General features: G+C 41.0%; 1 protein-coding gene across 6 annotated transcripts in view; it reads left to right on the top strand.

The window, feature by feature from the left end:
• The window catches only part of lrch1 (leucine-rich repeats and calponin homology (CH) domain containing 1), a 99,158-nt gene that overhangs the window by 25,312 nt on the left and 56,133 nt on the right, over positions 1 to 17,713 (top strand). For all 6 annotated transcript variants that reach the window (XM_044364985.1, XM_044364989.1, XM_044364983.1 and 3 more), the window contains exons 2-4: positions 7,930 to 8,074; positions 15,866 to 15,992; positions 16,878 to 16,983. In XM_044364985.1, the coding sequence (XP_044220920.1) occupies positions 7,930 to 8,074; positions 15,866 to 15,992; positions 16,878 to 16,983 (378 nt within the window). The remainder of the gene's footprint in view (positions 1 to 7,929; positions 8,075 to 15,865; positions 15,993 to 16,877; positions 16,984 to 17,713) is intronic.

The raw sequence follows: 17,713 nt of genomic DNA, 5'->3' as shown, positions 1-17,713 counted from the left end.
AGTGATTTTGGTGCTGTAGCTGCATTTCAACTAGTAGAAGTAATTAAACAATCACTAATTATAAATTCAAACACATTTCTGAACAGAGTAAACCTTTGGAATTGAATTTGAGCACATTTCTAGATGTTGTGGTAACTTTAATGCTTCAGTGACATTTTAAAGCTAGTTAGTTAACAGCAAGAGCACCTAAAACACACACACACACACACACACACACACCCTGTACAACATCCCCCGTGTAGTTGAGCTCAGTGAGCCGTATCCCACGTCTACACTGTGTGTGATGCTGCCATGTAAAAATACCTGCCAGTGATTCTGCTGGAGGTTGTGCAGTATCTCCAGAGAAGTGAAGTAGCTGCATCATCACTCAGAATGAGCCGTCAGTGCTGGAGGGCTGCAGCTGGTTTTCAGCTGTCACAAGACAACAGCTTCTGCTTCATAGTCGACTGTAAATAAAGCTGCACTACAGCCGGGACCACGGAGGATTTTGACTAATCTATACTGATAAATGTGAGTTGTTGAGCGACCCAGTGCTGAGATGAGAGTCAGTATTTGACTTCCATCCATCATGAACAGGAGCCCACTCGGATGATAATGTGTCTGCTTGATGTGGACATATTAGCTAAAACATGTATATGTATATGTTTCTGTAAGTTTAGTGTTGATTCTTTCTGCCCCCTAATGGTGAAAAATCACCCACTACAGTCTTCATGGAAAACTCTATATTCAACAGGAAATTCACACACATCCATATTTCCATCACTTGTATCTGTCAATCTTTTCATTTTTAAAAAAACCTTTAATTATGAAATGTATTTCACAAACATAGTCATGACTCTGTTAGAGCAGCTTTGTTTAGTGAGTGAGGTGTGATCTCTAAACAGTCTCTGGTGTCTTCTTGAATGTTTATTTCTGGGAAGAAAAATACATTTCTGGCATATTTCCTGGCAGTTCTGCTAATATTGATACTGATAATGATGATCGCTGACTTTTAATCATCTGATTTATGGTGATTTGTTTATTAGAACACTGAGAATACAGTCAGCAGTTGTGTTTCATTCCTGTCTGCCTGAAAGCTTACACGTGTGAGTAATGACTCTCTCTCTCTCTCTTTCTCTGTGTGTGTGTGTGTGTGTGTGTGTGTGTGTGTGTGTGTGTGTGTGTGTGTGTGTGAGGCGGTAACCACAGAGCCACTGCAGTCTTCACTCTGCCTCTTCTTACTCAGCTAATCCCTGACTCTTCATTTCCTCCTCTTAACATTCTCTCTATTTTCTGTCTTTTCTGGTTCCTCTTCATCTCCCTCACCTCCTCCTCCTCTCTCTCTCTCCTCACTGTGTTTTCTCCACATGTCATGTGTGTAGTTTGAACCCTCACTTTCACTAAGAGGATGAACCCAAGCAATAAGGTGTTTGATGTCCAGTAGTGCTGCTCTTTTGGTTATATGCTGCTCTGCTGTGTGTGTGTGTGTGTGTGTGTGTGTGTGTGTGTGTGTGTGTGTGTGTGTGTGTGTGTGTGTGTGTGTGTGTGTGTGTGTGTGTGTGTGTGTGTGTGTGTGTGTGTGTGTGTGGTGTAAACCCTGTCATTACTGTACTGCAGGGAGGAGTCTTGCCTTTTCCTGCACAACTAGAGGATGCAGCTGCACACACACACACACACACACCAACACACACACACACACACACACGTTGTACAGTGTATTCTTACCCCCAGACACAACCAGATGACCTGACTCTGCAATATTTAGATTTGACCCATCAGGACCAGCCAGTCTAATAATATGAGTGAGGCGTGTTCATGAGTTTGTGTCTGCTCCTCTAACACTGTTGTATGTTTGTCCATGAGGCAGCCATATTGGCTAATAAGTGCTAGCATCCCCTCTCACTACAGAGCTTTTAGTATTCATAGTTTGTGCTCTCTCTATGTTCATCAGCTCCACAGGGAAATTAATAAATACATACCAGTCCTCACATTTTACACACAGGTCAGTTTACTAGTCATGAGAAGCCTGTAAAAGCATGATGTCACAGTGATGTCATCATGTTGAGAGAGTCTGGAGGTACGGAGTTTGAGAGATGTGGGCGTTTAGCAGTCAGGGAGGGTCTAATGACAAAACAACACTGAGTTGCATTATGGGAAGTGTAGGATCCAGTATTTTTGGAGTTTCACCATGTCATGCTCATGATCAGTTTTGGCCATTAACTGTCTGTGTTTGCATGTTATTTTATGAACTGCATGTTTATTGATTATGAATTAGAGCTGCAATGATTAGATGATTAACTGATTAGTTGCCAACTACTTTGATAATGGATTAATCATTTGGAGTCATGCTTTGAGATAAGAATGTCCACATTTTCTGATTCCAGCTTCTCAAATGTGAATATTTTCTGGTTTCTGTGATATAAAGTGAATATCTTTGAGTTGTGGACTGTTAGTCTGGACGTCATCTTGGAGGGAAACAGTGATCGACATTTTATAAACCGAATAACTAATTGATTGATCAAGGAAATGATCAACAGATGAATTGCTGCCACTCTGCTGCTGCTGCAGACTCACAGAGCAAACACTTTAGTTTAGAACTGTGTCAGACGTCTGACTAAGTATTGATAACACAACAGTCCTTCTTCCCGCCCATGATCATGTTTTAATTCAGAGTGTGCACAGAGAGGAGGGGCTGTTCACAGACAGTTGTCAATGAGTTTGTGAGAGAGAGAGAGAGAGAGAGAGAGAGAGTCGTGCAAGGGGGCTGAGCCAATCAATGTGCTGTATGCAGGTCTACTATGAAATAAGATTTAACCCATTTTAATAGTAAAAAACAACAGAAAATCAATATGTGGTGGTCAATGTTGATATTAAATAAATGAATGCATGTGGAAGCCTGGGTTAGCTCACCAGCCACAGCCGTCGACCAGCTAGCCCTGCTGTAGTTACTACAGTATGTTACCAAGGTAACCAGTGTCCACTGATTCACACCCTGAATTGTCAGGTATTTAACTCGCTGGATTAGAAACAGTTGAGATGCATCTGTTGACATGCTAGGTTAGTAGCTGTTATACATGATCTAGAGTTTATCAGTGTTGTGCTATGAAACGACCTTAATTCCATCCTCTTTTTGCCTCCCTCCTCTTTCCTTCCTTCCTTCCTTTCCTCCCTCCCTCTCTCCTCCCTTCCTCCTCCCTCCCTCTTTTCCTTCCTTCCCTCCCTCCCTTCCTCCCTCCCTCCCTTTCGTCTCTGCTGTGGTGTTGTCAGATGACAGAGCTCTGTGTTAATCAGTAGGCAGCAAACATTCTTGTGTCTCAGCTGCTCAGCCTCCACATTCCTCCACTGTGTCTGAGTATTTGTACAGTACAAGTCTTTGTACAACAAACTGAGGTCACACAGTCATCCACACAGTTCACATCACTTCTCACATGTTGCCCTTATGCACTTCAAACAGGTCACTTATACATCCGTTACTCCTGTTGTCATGGAAACAGTTTAACCAGCTAGTCGTATTCACAGCCAGCTTGTTGGATGTGGATGAACAGATCTGGGTTTCATGTCAGTGTTCACTTGTATTGTTTGGTTCAGTGTGAAGTCACGTGGTGAACACGTGTCGGGGGGAAAGCTGGCTGCTAAATAAAGCTCGTACTTTAAGAAGATAGTATCAGTATCATAGCCTCGCATACAACAAAACGCCACAAATATAGTACTTCCTGTTTCCCTGTAGGCCGCCTCACGTCCCATTAACTGAACCCAAACTCCTTATGTAACCTTGGAACTCAGTCCTTCTCAGTCCTGAGAATCAAACGTCTGTAGTGTTTGGTCAGATTTGTTGTCTTTTTACTTATTTTTGTGATCAGATATTTTTCATGTCTAAATCAGTAAAAGTACAAGTTTGGACACACCTTCCCATTCCCTTTAGGAAGTGCTGTATGTGTTTTTTGTTTTTTTAATGCAAGCGGCAGGTTGCAGGTAACAGCAACCACAAGACGTAAACAAATGGAACTAGTGAGTGAAAAGTATTTGTGTTATAAATGGAATTTCAGAGCAGCAGAGTGAGGAGTGCAGCAGGGTTCTGTTGTTGTACTGATGCAGGTAGTGAAGGTGAGTTTATCAATCCAATGAGGTTGATATAAATGCAAACTTCAGGCAGGTTTGAAATGAAAATAATGGCTGAGCTTGTAAAAGAGGGGGAATTAGTTTCATATAAAGGTCTCTCTCTCTGTACAGGAGAGGTAAATAAAGGCCTCAGGTAGTGAAAAAGCTTTGTTGTTGTATCGTATCAATCTGCTATCTTTCCTCTTTTAGAGGTCAAAGGCCACACATGAACAACAGCACACTGACCCACTATATGACCCTGATGAGGTCACTACCTGTTTCCTTACAGAGAGACAGTGTTGTTCTTAACACAGGAAGCCCAACGCCTGCTTCACAGGGTGCGGTGTGTGTGTGTGTGTGTGTGTGTGTGTGTGTGTGTGTGTGTTGTTTGTGTTTACAGCATCAGGCCTTTTCTCTCATAAAGAAGATAAACTTCTCCAAAGTTTATCTGTCTTAAACTGTTTGTCGGGCTCAGTTGCCTATAAGGAAATTCTTGTGGCAACAGTTCCGAACTCTTTTCACGGCTGTTGCTTCCATTGTTTTACATACGCTCAAACCTGAAAAGCAGTAGGAAATGTTCATCCAGTACACGGTTGTATTATCAGCCGCTGACGATCAGGAGCAGCACACAGACTGAAAACCTTTACCGGCAGCTCGGCTTGTTTATCTCTGCTGCTGCTGCTGCTGCTGCTGCTGCTGCTGCGAGTTGAAACAAGTTAACTGGAGGGAATTTGGCCTTAACCTCCCACATCAGCTCAGTTCATGTCCTCTCAAACATGCAGAGATAAGTTCTGGAAGATTCCTGGAGGTTAGAGGAGCTGGTTTTGGTTGCTGGTCAGGAAACAATCCGCTGGTGTGTCCTCCAGCAAGGCACCTCAGAGAGCAGCAGGACTCAATCATTTTCACTCTGTTTGGTATGTTTTTATATTTTGTGCAGTTTTGAAATGAACAGTATTTGCATATTCATACATTCTAGATTATTCAAAGACGGAGAGGGAGTAGAATTTTAAGAAAAGAGAAAAACCAGAGCAGAAGAGAAATGAAAGTATTTTATGTGGCTTGGTGACGGCTGGCTCAGACCTGATCTGCTTAATGAGGTCAATATCAGAGCTGATAACAACCCAACAGATGGTATTCCTAATAACAACTAACACTTTTCACAAGGACACAAAGAATCGTGACCAAGATATGTACTGAGCAGGACATAAGCATCAGTCAGCTACTACCACTGCTGCTGCTTGATTAGCAGGAGTAGTGGTAGTAGTAAACAAAAACACCAATGTGTGTGTGTGTGTGTGTGTGTGTGTGTGTGTGTGTGTGTGTGTGTGTGTGTGTGTGTGTGCGTGCTGGAGTAAATGACCTCAGGCCTGTATTATGCCTTATATGGCATCATGTGTGGACACATTTAAATGTAACATGACAGATGTGTGACTGTGAGATCGATGTGTCCTTAATGTGTCTCTTCCTGCATGCGTCGGTGTGTGTGTGGCTCTAATGTTTTGCAGTATGAGTGTTTTTCATTAAGGTCACGGTCACTGTATTATTTCAGAGGCTAAACAGATAGTTATCAGACACACAGCAGCGTGTGTGTGTGTGTGTGTGTGTGTGTGTGTGTGTGTGTGTGTGTGTGCAGTTAGTAGTTGAGTCAGACCGCTGCTGTTTGCTCAGAAGTTTAAAGCAGGACTGACTGGCTCTTTGTTTTCTAAACTACACTGTTTTAAATAGCACTTCCTGTATGACTGTATGACCCATGATGCAATGCTGCCTGTGCTGTTGATGCTGAGATGCAGCTGTGATTGAGTGTTCACATTTCACTGTTTACAGGAACACAGGTGCACTTCTCTCTCACAGTAGTCAGTTTGTAGTCACTTTTACACAAACATGTGGGCTCACAGTGCAACAGGTTGAACATTTTTTTTTATAGCGCTGTGAAAAACAAGTTTCGACAGAAATGGACCGGGCCTCTATTAGGAGACGATGCAGATGAATGTAACAAACACATGGATGGGTTGTTTGGAGGTGTTTGAATGTGTGATGTACGGTTGGTCAGGCAGTGTGTTTTTCTTCGCTATAGCACCCCGTGATGGCGGCTATGTGACCAGAAAATCCACGTTTAACTGAGTTGTGAAGTGGGAGGGGCTATCTCGTAAAAAAAAAAAAAAAAAAAAAAAAAAATCTCATTCCTTTGTCCACAGGCAACGTTACATGACTCACAGTTGGAGCTCTTCTACAGCTTGCATCAGCAGGAAACTCTCCCGGTGAAATCATCAGTAGAAAAAGATTTCCAACTGCGTTAGAAAATATCTGATTCTTTGATGAAAAGTCAAAGATACATGAAAACAGAAGGTGAGAAGTGAACTCCCAAGATGCATTTTGGCAAGAAACATCCAATCACAGAGCTTCAATTTATGTTTGTTTGCACCTGAGGCTTATGGGTATTGTAGTATTTAGACCCGTTGGACAAAATAAAGAAATGTTGAGGTTTATTTGATGTTCAATTGGAGAGGCCTGCGTCTTTATGAGGATTTCATTCAAAGAAAACAGTTGGAATACAGAATCCTCTCACTTCGCAGCTCTATATCACCCTGAGGCTGCAGGGTGATATAGAGCTGCGAAGTGAGCTCTATATGCGAAGTGAGCTCTACCACCTACCAGCAGGGAGACAACTTGTTACAATGTGATGTTTCCCACTGATTCCAGTCTTTGTGCTAAGCTAAGCTAAACATGTCCTGGACCTGTCTCTGTACAGGACACACATCTTTTTTATCTAACTCTAAATATTTCAACAGATAAGGGTTTTTCTTGTGTTTTCTTCCATTAAAATGTGCTGGTGATGTTGCTAACCAGCAATGTAAACCAGTTAATATTTGAATAGAAGCTGCAGGTAGTTAGTGGTCATCATAACGTCAGCACATAACAACAGAAGACTGGTGCAAGTTCCTCATGTTCTCTCATGACTCGGGACCAGCAGGATGACAAATAATCAACAGTTGAAGCAGATCTATGTGAGCTGATGTGGCCTTGTCGGATTCGAACGGAACAGAGTGAATCTAAACACTGAAATACAAAAAATACAACACAGACAACTTTTCCATGATTGTTGCCTCCAGAGGAAATGAACTCTGGGTCTGTTCTCGCTCTGTTAACAAAACAAATGTGTTTTCAGAAGCCTGAGCTCAGCCTCACCAGAACAATGTGAAATAATTGGCTTGACATTTCTTGGCCTTATTTGGCTGCTGCTGATAACTCAAGTTGATAATGTTGCTGCTGGGCTACAGCAGGATGTGATGTCAGTAATCTTGGCCCTGAGTGACTGACCTCTGCCCCTCTGACAAATACTGAGCAGCCTGAGTTTGACTACAGTTGCACTTAAAACAAAAGTTTCTCTGCTGCTGTGTCTCTGCTGCAGAATGGAAGAAGTGATGGTTTATTTTGATTGTGGCTTGTCAGTTAATTTATTCTAAATATCAATATGAAGAAGCTTATTGATGGACTATATTTTGTAATGGTGAATGCAGGCAGAAGATACTTAACCCACATTGCTCCTGATGGCTGTGCCATTAGTTTATGAATGATTAGTTTCCTCTGAAGGGCAGGTTGGGACCTTGCATGGTAGCCCCTGTACCCATTCAGTGTATGAATGTGAGTGAATGTGATTCATAGTGTAAAAGCCCTTTAAGTGGTTAGAAGACTGGAAGGGCACTATACAAGTACAGTCCATTTAGCATTTTTCTTTCTTTTCTTTTTTTACTTACTCTTTGCTTAAAATATAGAGCTCAAGCAGACATATCTCTGTTCGTAATGCTATTTATTGAATTTTTTATACATCTTTTCTCTGTTTTGTCTCTGCAGACTTGTCAAAGAACCGGCTGACTGATGTCCCCACAGAGGTCTGCCATCTGGTTGCCTTGGAGACACTAAACCTGTATCACAACTGCATCAGGACCATCCCAGACAGCATCATCAGCCTGCAGTCACTCACCTCCTTAAATCTCAGGTACACACACACACACACACACACACACTCATGTACACTATTGACAATATAGATTACATCATGTCTGTTTTTTACCTCCTGACCCAGTTCAGTAATGTTTGTCATTACAGTATATCATTATCTGATACGATTAAATGTTGATTGAAGAAGCACACACTGACCAACCAGTAGATCTGTCAACCACACAGGCTCACATCCAACATTAATTGTTACGTCACTATGATATCGGGCTAAAGTCTGCTTTACAGCGGAGGAAACATTTCAGGATGACATTTTGACTTTCTTTTTATGTTTGTTTCTATTTTCTCTTTAAACTGCAGTATCACATTTCATTTAAGGATTCATCCATAGTCCAAACACCTCATGTTGTTGCAGCTCTGAAGTGTGTGTGTGTGTGTGTGTGTGTCCACACTCTGAATGCAGCATCACACTGAATCAGAGTGACAAAGCAAAAATAAAACAGTGGTATTGTCCTTTAATGTGAGCAGACTCTATATTGTGTGTTGGCTTGCGGTCGCAGTGATTCCACTGTCCTGCCTGTCACAGCTGTTGTGCCACTGTGTGAGTCGCTGCAGGTGTGTGTGTGTGTGTGTGTGTGTGTGTGTGTGTGTGTGTGTTTCTCCTCAGCCTTGTGCTGATCGTGGAGGTCACGGCTGCATGTGTGTGACGCACCAGCGATGTCGCAGGGTGAATTGTAATAGTTGCCAAGTATCGACAAAAACAGCAGGCAGTTCAAGTGGACTGTTAGTTAACTCAAAGACCTTCCACACACACACACACACACACACACACACACACCTGCTGCTGACCTTCACACACATCACCATATCGTACTGTATCACGCTGTGTTGAAAGGTCAAGGTGTTCCCTGCTGTCTCCGCTGTGTCATCTCCGTCTACACTCTCACACTGCAGGTGAAGACAGCTCACAACAGTGTTTTTGTCCCCCTGACATGCAAGCAGTTTTTTTTTATGAGCATTAGGGCCACATTCAGGAAAAAAAAAGAGATTTCAAGAAAAAAGTCCTAGAGTATGGAGACAATCCCAAACAGAGCAAAGGTGCCTGGTTTAACCACACTGTTCTGACACTGACACTGCAGTCCAGACACAAGTTTTTACAAGTTCAGATAAGTGTGGGCTACAGGAGTAAACGCTAAAACATCAGTCAACCTGTCAGCATAGCATACGACACTTTACACTTGACTTTACTCTCCAAATATTACGACTTTTCTCCTGTAATATAATGACTAAATTTTCGCAATCTCAGATTCTCTTTTTCTAACAGCGGCCATGATACTGGTAGTTTTTAATGACAGTGTGGACAACCCAAACAAATTGACTTCTGCTTCCTGATTTCATATGTGCTGTTTGATCGTTTTTTTTTATTGTGAGTGAACTTCTCTTTTTTTTTTGGGCTGATCTATTAATGTTCAGATACTTCTGGTTCCAGCCTCTCAAAATGTGAAGATTGTCTGTTTTATATCATTATAATCTGATTCTCTTTGGGTTCCAACATTCTCACACGCTGGGAAAGTGTAATGGACATTTGTTTAGTTTCTCACAATTTTGAAGACTAACTGATTCATTGGCTAATTATAAATCTAATCAATAGAGCTGCAGCTCTAAACAGCTTTAAGAAATGAAATGAATGAAGTTTGCTCTCTTTAATGTATCAGACCTTCTCCTCTCCGCGGCTCAGCCTCACAGCTGCAGTCACATGATAATGAATCAGTTATTATAGATCCACTCACTGAAACACACTGACAGCATGAATAAACACACTGTCACCCAGCGCACATCCTCTTCATGCACCAACACACACACATACACATAGCTCTCTAGTCATGCTACTGTGTCTCACATCACTGAGTAAATGAGTCATTTAATGAATTTAATTAGAATTTTTACATGCATGAAACATGTGACTGCTGGCTTTCTGTGTGTGTGTGTGTGATGTTTAATATTCATAACCACTGTAGACAGCAAATCTACATGATATCAGCACTAAAAAGGAGCGAATCACTTTTAAAGAATTCGCACACACACACACACACACACACACACACACACACACACACACACAGTCTGTCCTGTCAGAACAGGAAGGATGCTCTGGCTTCCTCTCCACCAATAAAGCAGCTTTATTTTTAGTATCTTTAAAGTCAAACAGCTCGCTGTCAAATCTTAGACAGAGGAGTTTTGTCTGCGGGTTTTTCAGTTTTGTTTTGTTTTTTTTGCATTGTTATTAGCCTTCTGTTATGCTGTTTGAAAGGAGTGATAGATTATAGTCTATCGGGACGTCACCAAAAGTCGGATGAGTGAAATAGCTCAACAACTATGGGATTGATTGGACTCTAAAGCAAACATACTGTGGCTACTTGTATCACACACACACACGGTTTGCAGACAGTAGAGATGTGGTGGTGGTGGTTAGCAGTAGTCTCAAGATTGGCACCAGACTGATCCAGTCATATTTTAATGGATTAATATCAGCTAAAATAAACCAGATCCAAATCTAATCCTTTCTTTACTCTGTTGTGTTTCGTCCACGTCAGCCTGTTAGTGTTGCAGCGACAGCCAGGTTCCACAGCGCATACATATACGAGTGAAATGATAGTGTTCAATGTGAAAAATGATTTTGCTGAGTGACCGGATACTAACCTGTTATCAAATCATTTATCTTTCCTCTCACACCCATATTAGCAAAGAGCAGTGTAAACATTCAGGTAGCAGCTTCTCATCTAGGCCCTTTCACAACAAGACCAACAAAGTCATACATCTTCTCTCTAGTTGTTCATGCAACTTTCATCCATATCATATCAATAATAGAAGGACTTTCAGTGTGTAGATTCAAATAAGGAGTGTCAGATGTAGTCCACAGCTGTGTCAGATACATGTCGAGTCAGCAGTGCAGATCTTCTGTATGTCTTTTATTTTAACTTTGTATTCTGAGCATCTTTGGCTCAAACATTTCCTGATTCAGGATGAATGATGTTCTTATCTCATGGTTAGGTAAATATAAATACAGGATCAGAGAGTCTAGCATTATTAAAGGACTCAGAGTGGGATCAGGACATCTCTCACAGAGTGGATTACATACTTACTGACTGAATCTCTGAGGCTTTTCCAACTTTAAAGCAGCAACAACTCCAGCTGTAACTTTGCTTTTTCCATTGTCTGCCTGTGTGTGTGTGTGTGTGTGTGTGTGTGTGTGTGTGTGTGTGTGTGTGTGTGTGTGTGTGTGTGTGTGTGTACACACATACAGGAAGACAGTTGGATAAACTAACTTATGTTGAGTCAGAGGAGGTTTCACAGTCTTGTGGCGAAGATGTGTGTGTGTGTGTGTGTGTGTGTGTGTGTGTGTTAGTGTGTCTTATGTGTGCTCGTGTTTCTATTTTAAAGACGCTGTTCGGTTTTGCTTCTTCTCAGTCTGATTTATTTACCGAGAACACCCAAAGTGCTGTACAGCCATAACAGGCAAAGATGTTTTAAAAAAAAAAAGGGACATTAAAGTGATATTTCAAGTTAAAGTGATTAAGGTGATATTTATTTCCCAGCTCACTCACTGGCTGCTGCCTGATGCTGCATTTAGTGTAAGACTATGGATTTATCATCAAGCATTTAGTGATGATACAGAGAAGTGAATGGAAATGTAACCGAGTCTGGTGTTTAGTTTATAGAGGATGAAGCTTTTAGACGCTCTACAGCCTTCCCTTCCTACTGCCACTTGTAGCTGCCAGAGTACAAAGTTAGAAAGTACAGTTTGAAGTTCAGACTTCCCTCTAAGCAGAAGTGGCTGGCTTTTAGAGTAAGCATTAGACTAGAGGTGTTTATACGCAGTTGAGATGGTGAGTCAACAGGAATAAGTCAAACTAAACCACAAGCAGTTCTGACTAATTCAAAGTACAATGTCCATCCTCTTGTATTTATCCTGCAGATATCCTGAACTAGTACTGAAAGCACTCATTGTTGCATCTCACATGTCATGTATGTCATCTACACTCAGCCCTTCTGCACATTGCGCTGCTGCACAGACATGAACCAAAATAGCAGGTGAGCACAGAGACGCCTATTCTGACTGTGCGTCTCCGTGTTTGGCATTTATTATACAAGATTTTAACTGAGGGTGCAAAATATTAAACTGAGGGTGCAATGCATGCTTTTGCACCCTCAAAGAACTGAGCCTGGCCACTGAGGAGAAACATTTAAGGACGTTTGCTATAATATAAAGCAAGATATCATTATCGATGATCCATCAATAAAGAAGCCATCGTCTGATTTCACATATCTCTGTTACTGACATGTAACCTAGTCTATATAGCTAATGTGCGCTGAAAAAAAAAAAAATCTGGTGCTCATACACAGCCCTGGCTCTGTAAATGAGCATGGAAACACATTGGCTCAGAGTGAGCCACACAACACTATTCCAGCCAATCAGCAGGGGGCGTTGGTGCTCATGCACAGGACAGGAGGAAGTCATCAGAGCAGCTGTCTGTGTGAGGACATGACAGTCTCTCGTCTCCAGCCCCCGCTGAGTGGTGAGGGAGGCTGTGGCCGATTCACATAGAAAGATATACTTCACTTTTATTAAATGTCTCAGACAGTCTCACAGAGACCCCCCGCGTTTTTTTTACCTCTGAGTCCATTTGTTTAGTCAAGTGTAATCTGAGCAGGCAGCTGTTTAAATCACAAATATCCAGCTGTAAATGTGTTTTCAACTTCTTAACCGTATCAATGAATCAATAAATACAAACACTGTTGATTTCTTCCCGTGGAGCCCACATGCAAACTATTTAGGTTCAGTAAATGTCTGCTGTCAGTCAGCCTGGTGAAGGTAGTTTGTCCTCTCAGCTGCTTCTGTGGACACAGACGCTGAACGCGGGTTGAGTGAGACGTGTGGAGGCCACAGAGAGGAGGAGAGTGTAGACGGACTGTTGTGCTCACGTGAGACATTATTCTGCTCATGATAAAGTGTGAGAGGAACAAAATGACTGTGTGGACACACTGTGGACTTTGGCCTCCATCACTTACATTGAAAACGCATTTACAATGGCAACATTTTTCTCAAAACTGGTTGTCTCAGCTAGCGAGCTAAGTAACTGCCAGTTAGCCAGCTGATTAGCTCAGAGAGCTTTTTTTTCCCTCTTCAATAAATCCTTATTGAATGAAATGATGTATAGTCCAGCTAGCTTACTGGGAACACCGTGTGGTACACTTGAGCTCACGTTAGCTACTTTAGCTAAATTGTGCTAACAGGGCAGGTATCGTAATCAAGTAACATTAAACTTAGTGAAATATTGTGACAGTAGTTGGACTAAGTGTGAATCCCAGAGCCGGGGAGAGCAGCAGGTGAGCCAACTGTCAATCAACACCCACATGGCAGACATCAAAGCTACTATAAGTCTTCAAATCCTATCAAGGGAGCAAAATGTCCAAAATGACCACCAGCACACTTATTAGAGTGCCTGAATTTAGACACTGAGACCATAATGACACGTGAAACCAATGACTGACCTAGTATTTCTAGAGAGAAGTTGAGGCTTTTTGAATGGGAGTGAATGGGAGCATCTAGTGGCCATCAGTAGTATTGTACGATAAGGGACTTCAACATTGGCTTTAGCCTCAAGCCATGGTGGTTGCCAATTGGTCTTTGCACAGTAGAAACAATCCACCAGCTACACACCCAGCCTTTATAACAGACATCAGAGAAAACAGTCTCAATCAACTTCCTGTTTAGAACTGAGCCTAGAAGTAGTCATATATCTCCATATGATCCAGGCAGTGTTTTGAAGGATCGGTATAGGTCCCAATCCAGTCCCACTCTGTTGTTTGTTTGCTCCAGGTACAGCAACTGAAGTCAGTTAAATATAAGATTATTTGAAGATTATTAGGCTATAAAAAATATAAAAATAAATATCTTGAATTGGGATCGGGCACACAAGAACGCACTTGATCAGGACATCTCTACCTGAAAATGCAGCCGTAGTGCAGCAAAGGAACAGTTCATGGTTTTGTTCCTATGACGTCTCCCACTGTGTACATTGTGTTCTGCGTTTTAGCTGCAGTATTGCCGCCCCGTTGAGAGGACATCTTTGATGAGCTTCCTGCAGCTCGTCCACATGGAGCGAGAACACACACACACACACACACACACACACACACACACACACACACACACACACAAACAGACATATACATATGTTGAGGAAAAAGGAAGTGAAATTCATTTTTATGCCCATGGGGCTTTCTGTTGTCTGTATGATACAAGACAAACAACAGTAAACACTGTGAACGTAAAATCACATTATAGAAACACATTTATTCTATCAAACATTCACTGTTCACCTCTCCTCATAGAATATTAATGCTGTGTTGGCTGATTTTTGTGTTTAAATATTCATATGTTCTGAAGAATGGCTCATTATGGTTCTGCTCTCATTCATATAGTAGTCATACAGTCTGCACGTCAGGACAGTAATTAAACACTCTGGTTATCAGCCTCTTTGTAGAAGTCCACCTAAAAAAATATAACCTAGGATAGTCTACTTATTATGTGTGTCCCAGTGTAATACATTCCTGTTTATTATCATTATGATAGTTTATGTTTATATTGATTGTGCTTTCCACTCTATTATATATTTATTTGTTTTGTGTTTTTTTAACCTATTTTTAAAAGATATTCATGAGCTTTCCTGTTTACTGTTTCAATATTAGCTTCTCCTCTGTGACTAATCTATTTGGAAGTTTATTGTGAATCATTTTCCTCATTCATAACGATAGTTGTTACATAACCATAACCAACCATACTGATGGGAAAGTCCTCCTGTTGAGTGTTATCATTATCTTTTCTTTCCTCCACCTCTTCCCACATGTTTTTTTTGTCTATAAGGTATATATATATATATATATATATATATATATATATATATGTATATATATATATATATATATATATATATATATATATATATATATATATATATGTATTGCTTGGTCCCTGCTGTTGGCTGATAGTGTATACAGTATGTGCAGGCCTTTTATCATCTGCTGTGTCAAACACCTGATGAAGGTTGCTTCGTCAAAACAGCTATTTAATACATTTAGCATTAGTGTTGACAGTGTGCAGGAGTCATTTTTTTTTGTTTTGAACTAGGGCTGCAACTAACACTTATTTTCATTATCAAGTAATCTGCCAATTATTTTCTTGAGCAACTGATAAATGGTTTTGTCTGTAAAATGTCAGAAAATAGTGAGAATGGCTGTTGTAACTTCGTAGAGCTTCAAATGTCTTCTTCGACCAACAGTCACAAATCCAAAGATATTCAGTTTACTATCATGTATGATACAGATGATTCTGCTGATATAAGAATCTGCAACCAGCAGCTGTTTGACGTTTTTGTTTAATAAATGAATAAAATGATTATTAGCTTGTCAAAATAGTTGCAGATTAATTTTCTGTCAATCAACTAATGGATTAATCGACTAATCGTCGCAGCTCTATTTTGAAATATTGCTTCATCTCCTACGTACCTGTCTGTCTACGAGTGTGCAAAGACACATTTTTTGCTCTTTATGTCTTTGAAACACTATTATTAGAATTGAAATAGCTTATTATGTCAGGGTTAGCTTGACAGCTGATTCTGCACCTATAGTCCCAACTCAAATGGCTTTTGAATTGTTCTCACCTGTTTCTCTTAATGTAAAACACTTTGGGCTTCATTTCCTGTATGAATATTGCTATAGTAATAAAGTCACACAGTCATCATTTATTCCTTGATTTCTGTTCCTGCAGTCGTAACCAGCTGGGCTCGCTGCCGGCCTGTTTGTGTGGTTTACCTCTGAGAGTCCTCAACGCCAGCAACAACAAGCTGGTCAGCCTGCCAGAGACCATCGGACAGCTGCACAGCCTCATGGAGCTGGTAAGGCTGTTAGACATGTCTGTGCTTAATGTTTATAATGTGTATGTACCAAGTTTCACCCGAAAACATCACATTTAAAAGGAGCATCGTACGAAACAGATTTTCTTGATTTTTCTGTTTCAGTGTATCAGTTTGTTAGCTGCTCTCTAGAGGATTCTGTTCAGCTGAGTTTATAGTAAACAATCCGATCAAAATCTGCTTCCAAGATGTTAAAAAAGAAATCAGGAAATATTTATACTAAAAGTTATATTTTTTCAGTGTAGCTTTCACCTGGATTTGTGTATTATTGGTATTTATAGGATTTTTACTTTAAAAAAAAAAATTAACACTGGGAAGAATGAGCCTTAAAGAACCAGTGTGTAAGATTTAGTAGGATCTCCTCCTCCCCTTCCAATCATGTAGGAGAACCTATGGTGGCTGCAAAACTTGCGAAAAACTTGAAAGGCCCTCTTTAGAGCCAGTGTTTAGTCTGTCCGTTCTGGGCTACTGTAGAAACATGGCGGGCTCCGTAGAAGAGGACTCACTCTCTATGTAGATATAAAGGGCTCATTCTAAGATAGCAAAAACACAACAATTCTTATTTTCAGGTGATTATACACTAATTTAGACATACTTATGATTATTATATTCCATTTCTGCCGATAGATCCCTTTAAATCCTACACACTTGTCCTTTAAATGTGGCAGACGTGGCTCATATGAAGCAAGCAGACAGGTGTCATGTGTCATGATGCTCAGCAGCAGCACCTGCAAACATTTGAAGTAACTCAGCAGTGAGTTGTCAGTGAAGAGAGCAGCTTTCTGCTGTGAGGGAAAATAAATGAAGTGATGTATTTAATGGGACTCTGCTAGCTGCTGAGTTATGTTGTTGCCTTTCCCTCCACAGGACATCAGCTGCAATGAGATCACAGCTCTTCCTCGTCACATCGGCAGACTCAAAGCTTTGCGAGAGCTAAATGTACGCCGAAACCTTCTCTGTGTCCTGCCAGAAGGTGAGTCCATCTTTCTAGCAGTTAAAAATAGCCCAAACGATCCTTTTTATCCTTTTTTATGTCTAAACAGCAGTAGTGTCTTGTGTCTGGGTGATTTCAGCACAGACAGTTCTTACGATGTCCTGAAGGATGGTGAGCTATGCTTAGACAACCTTTTGTTTACTTTCAGAGTTTAATTTAGACCAAACTATAATTTATGTTCTCTTTGACAGGATTTAGATCAAATGAACCCTTATAATTTCTGCTTCCGGAACATTTTTCCCCACTTTATCTCTGTATCTCACAGACTTTCATGAATTTTCAAGTTCATTTGAAGCCAAAGATGCCAGTGCTATTACTTTTATCGAGTGGTAGCGTCTGACTTGAAACGAAGCAATCTGTATTTGTACATGATGGTGAGGTGCATTCAGTCCACACAGTCCTCTGTATGTACTGCCACACCCATCCCAGTCCCCAAAAATATACTTTACCCTCAGTACGACCTCCAGCCCCCAAAGGTCTGAAATAAGTCAGTGACACAGAGATCAGTGGCAACCACAAGCCTCTGAGGCTCATCTGGAGAGACACCACCCAGTCTGACTGGCTGGCTGCTGCTGATTGGCTGAAACTGTAGAGAAGCAGGCTTGCGACTGGAGGGTTGCCAGTTAAAATCACCAGAAGAACTGGGAAAAGTGGGTTGTGTGAGTTAATAGGAATTGCTTTCTCTAGTCACAGTATGTGATTCCAAGGT

Source organism: Thunnus albacares, chromosome 11 (assembly GCF_914725855.1).
Source record: "Thunnus albacares chromosome 11, fThuAlb1.1, whole genome shotgun sequence".
Taxonomy (NCBI): Eukaryota; Metazoa; Chordata; class Actinopteri; order Scombriformes; family Scombridae; genus Thunnus; species Thunnus albacares.
The sequence above is the reverse complement of the archived record's forward strand: the minus strand, read 5'-3'. Positions and strand labels throughout refer to the sequence as shown.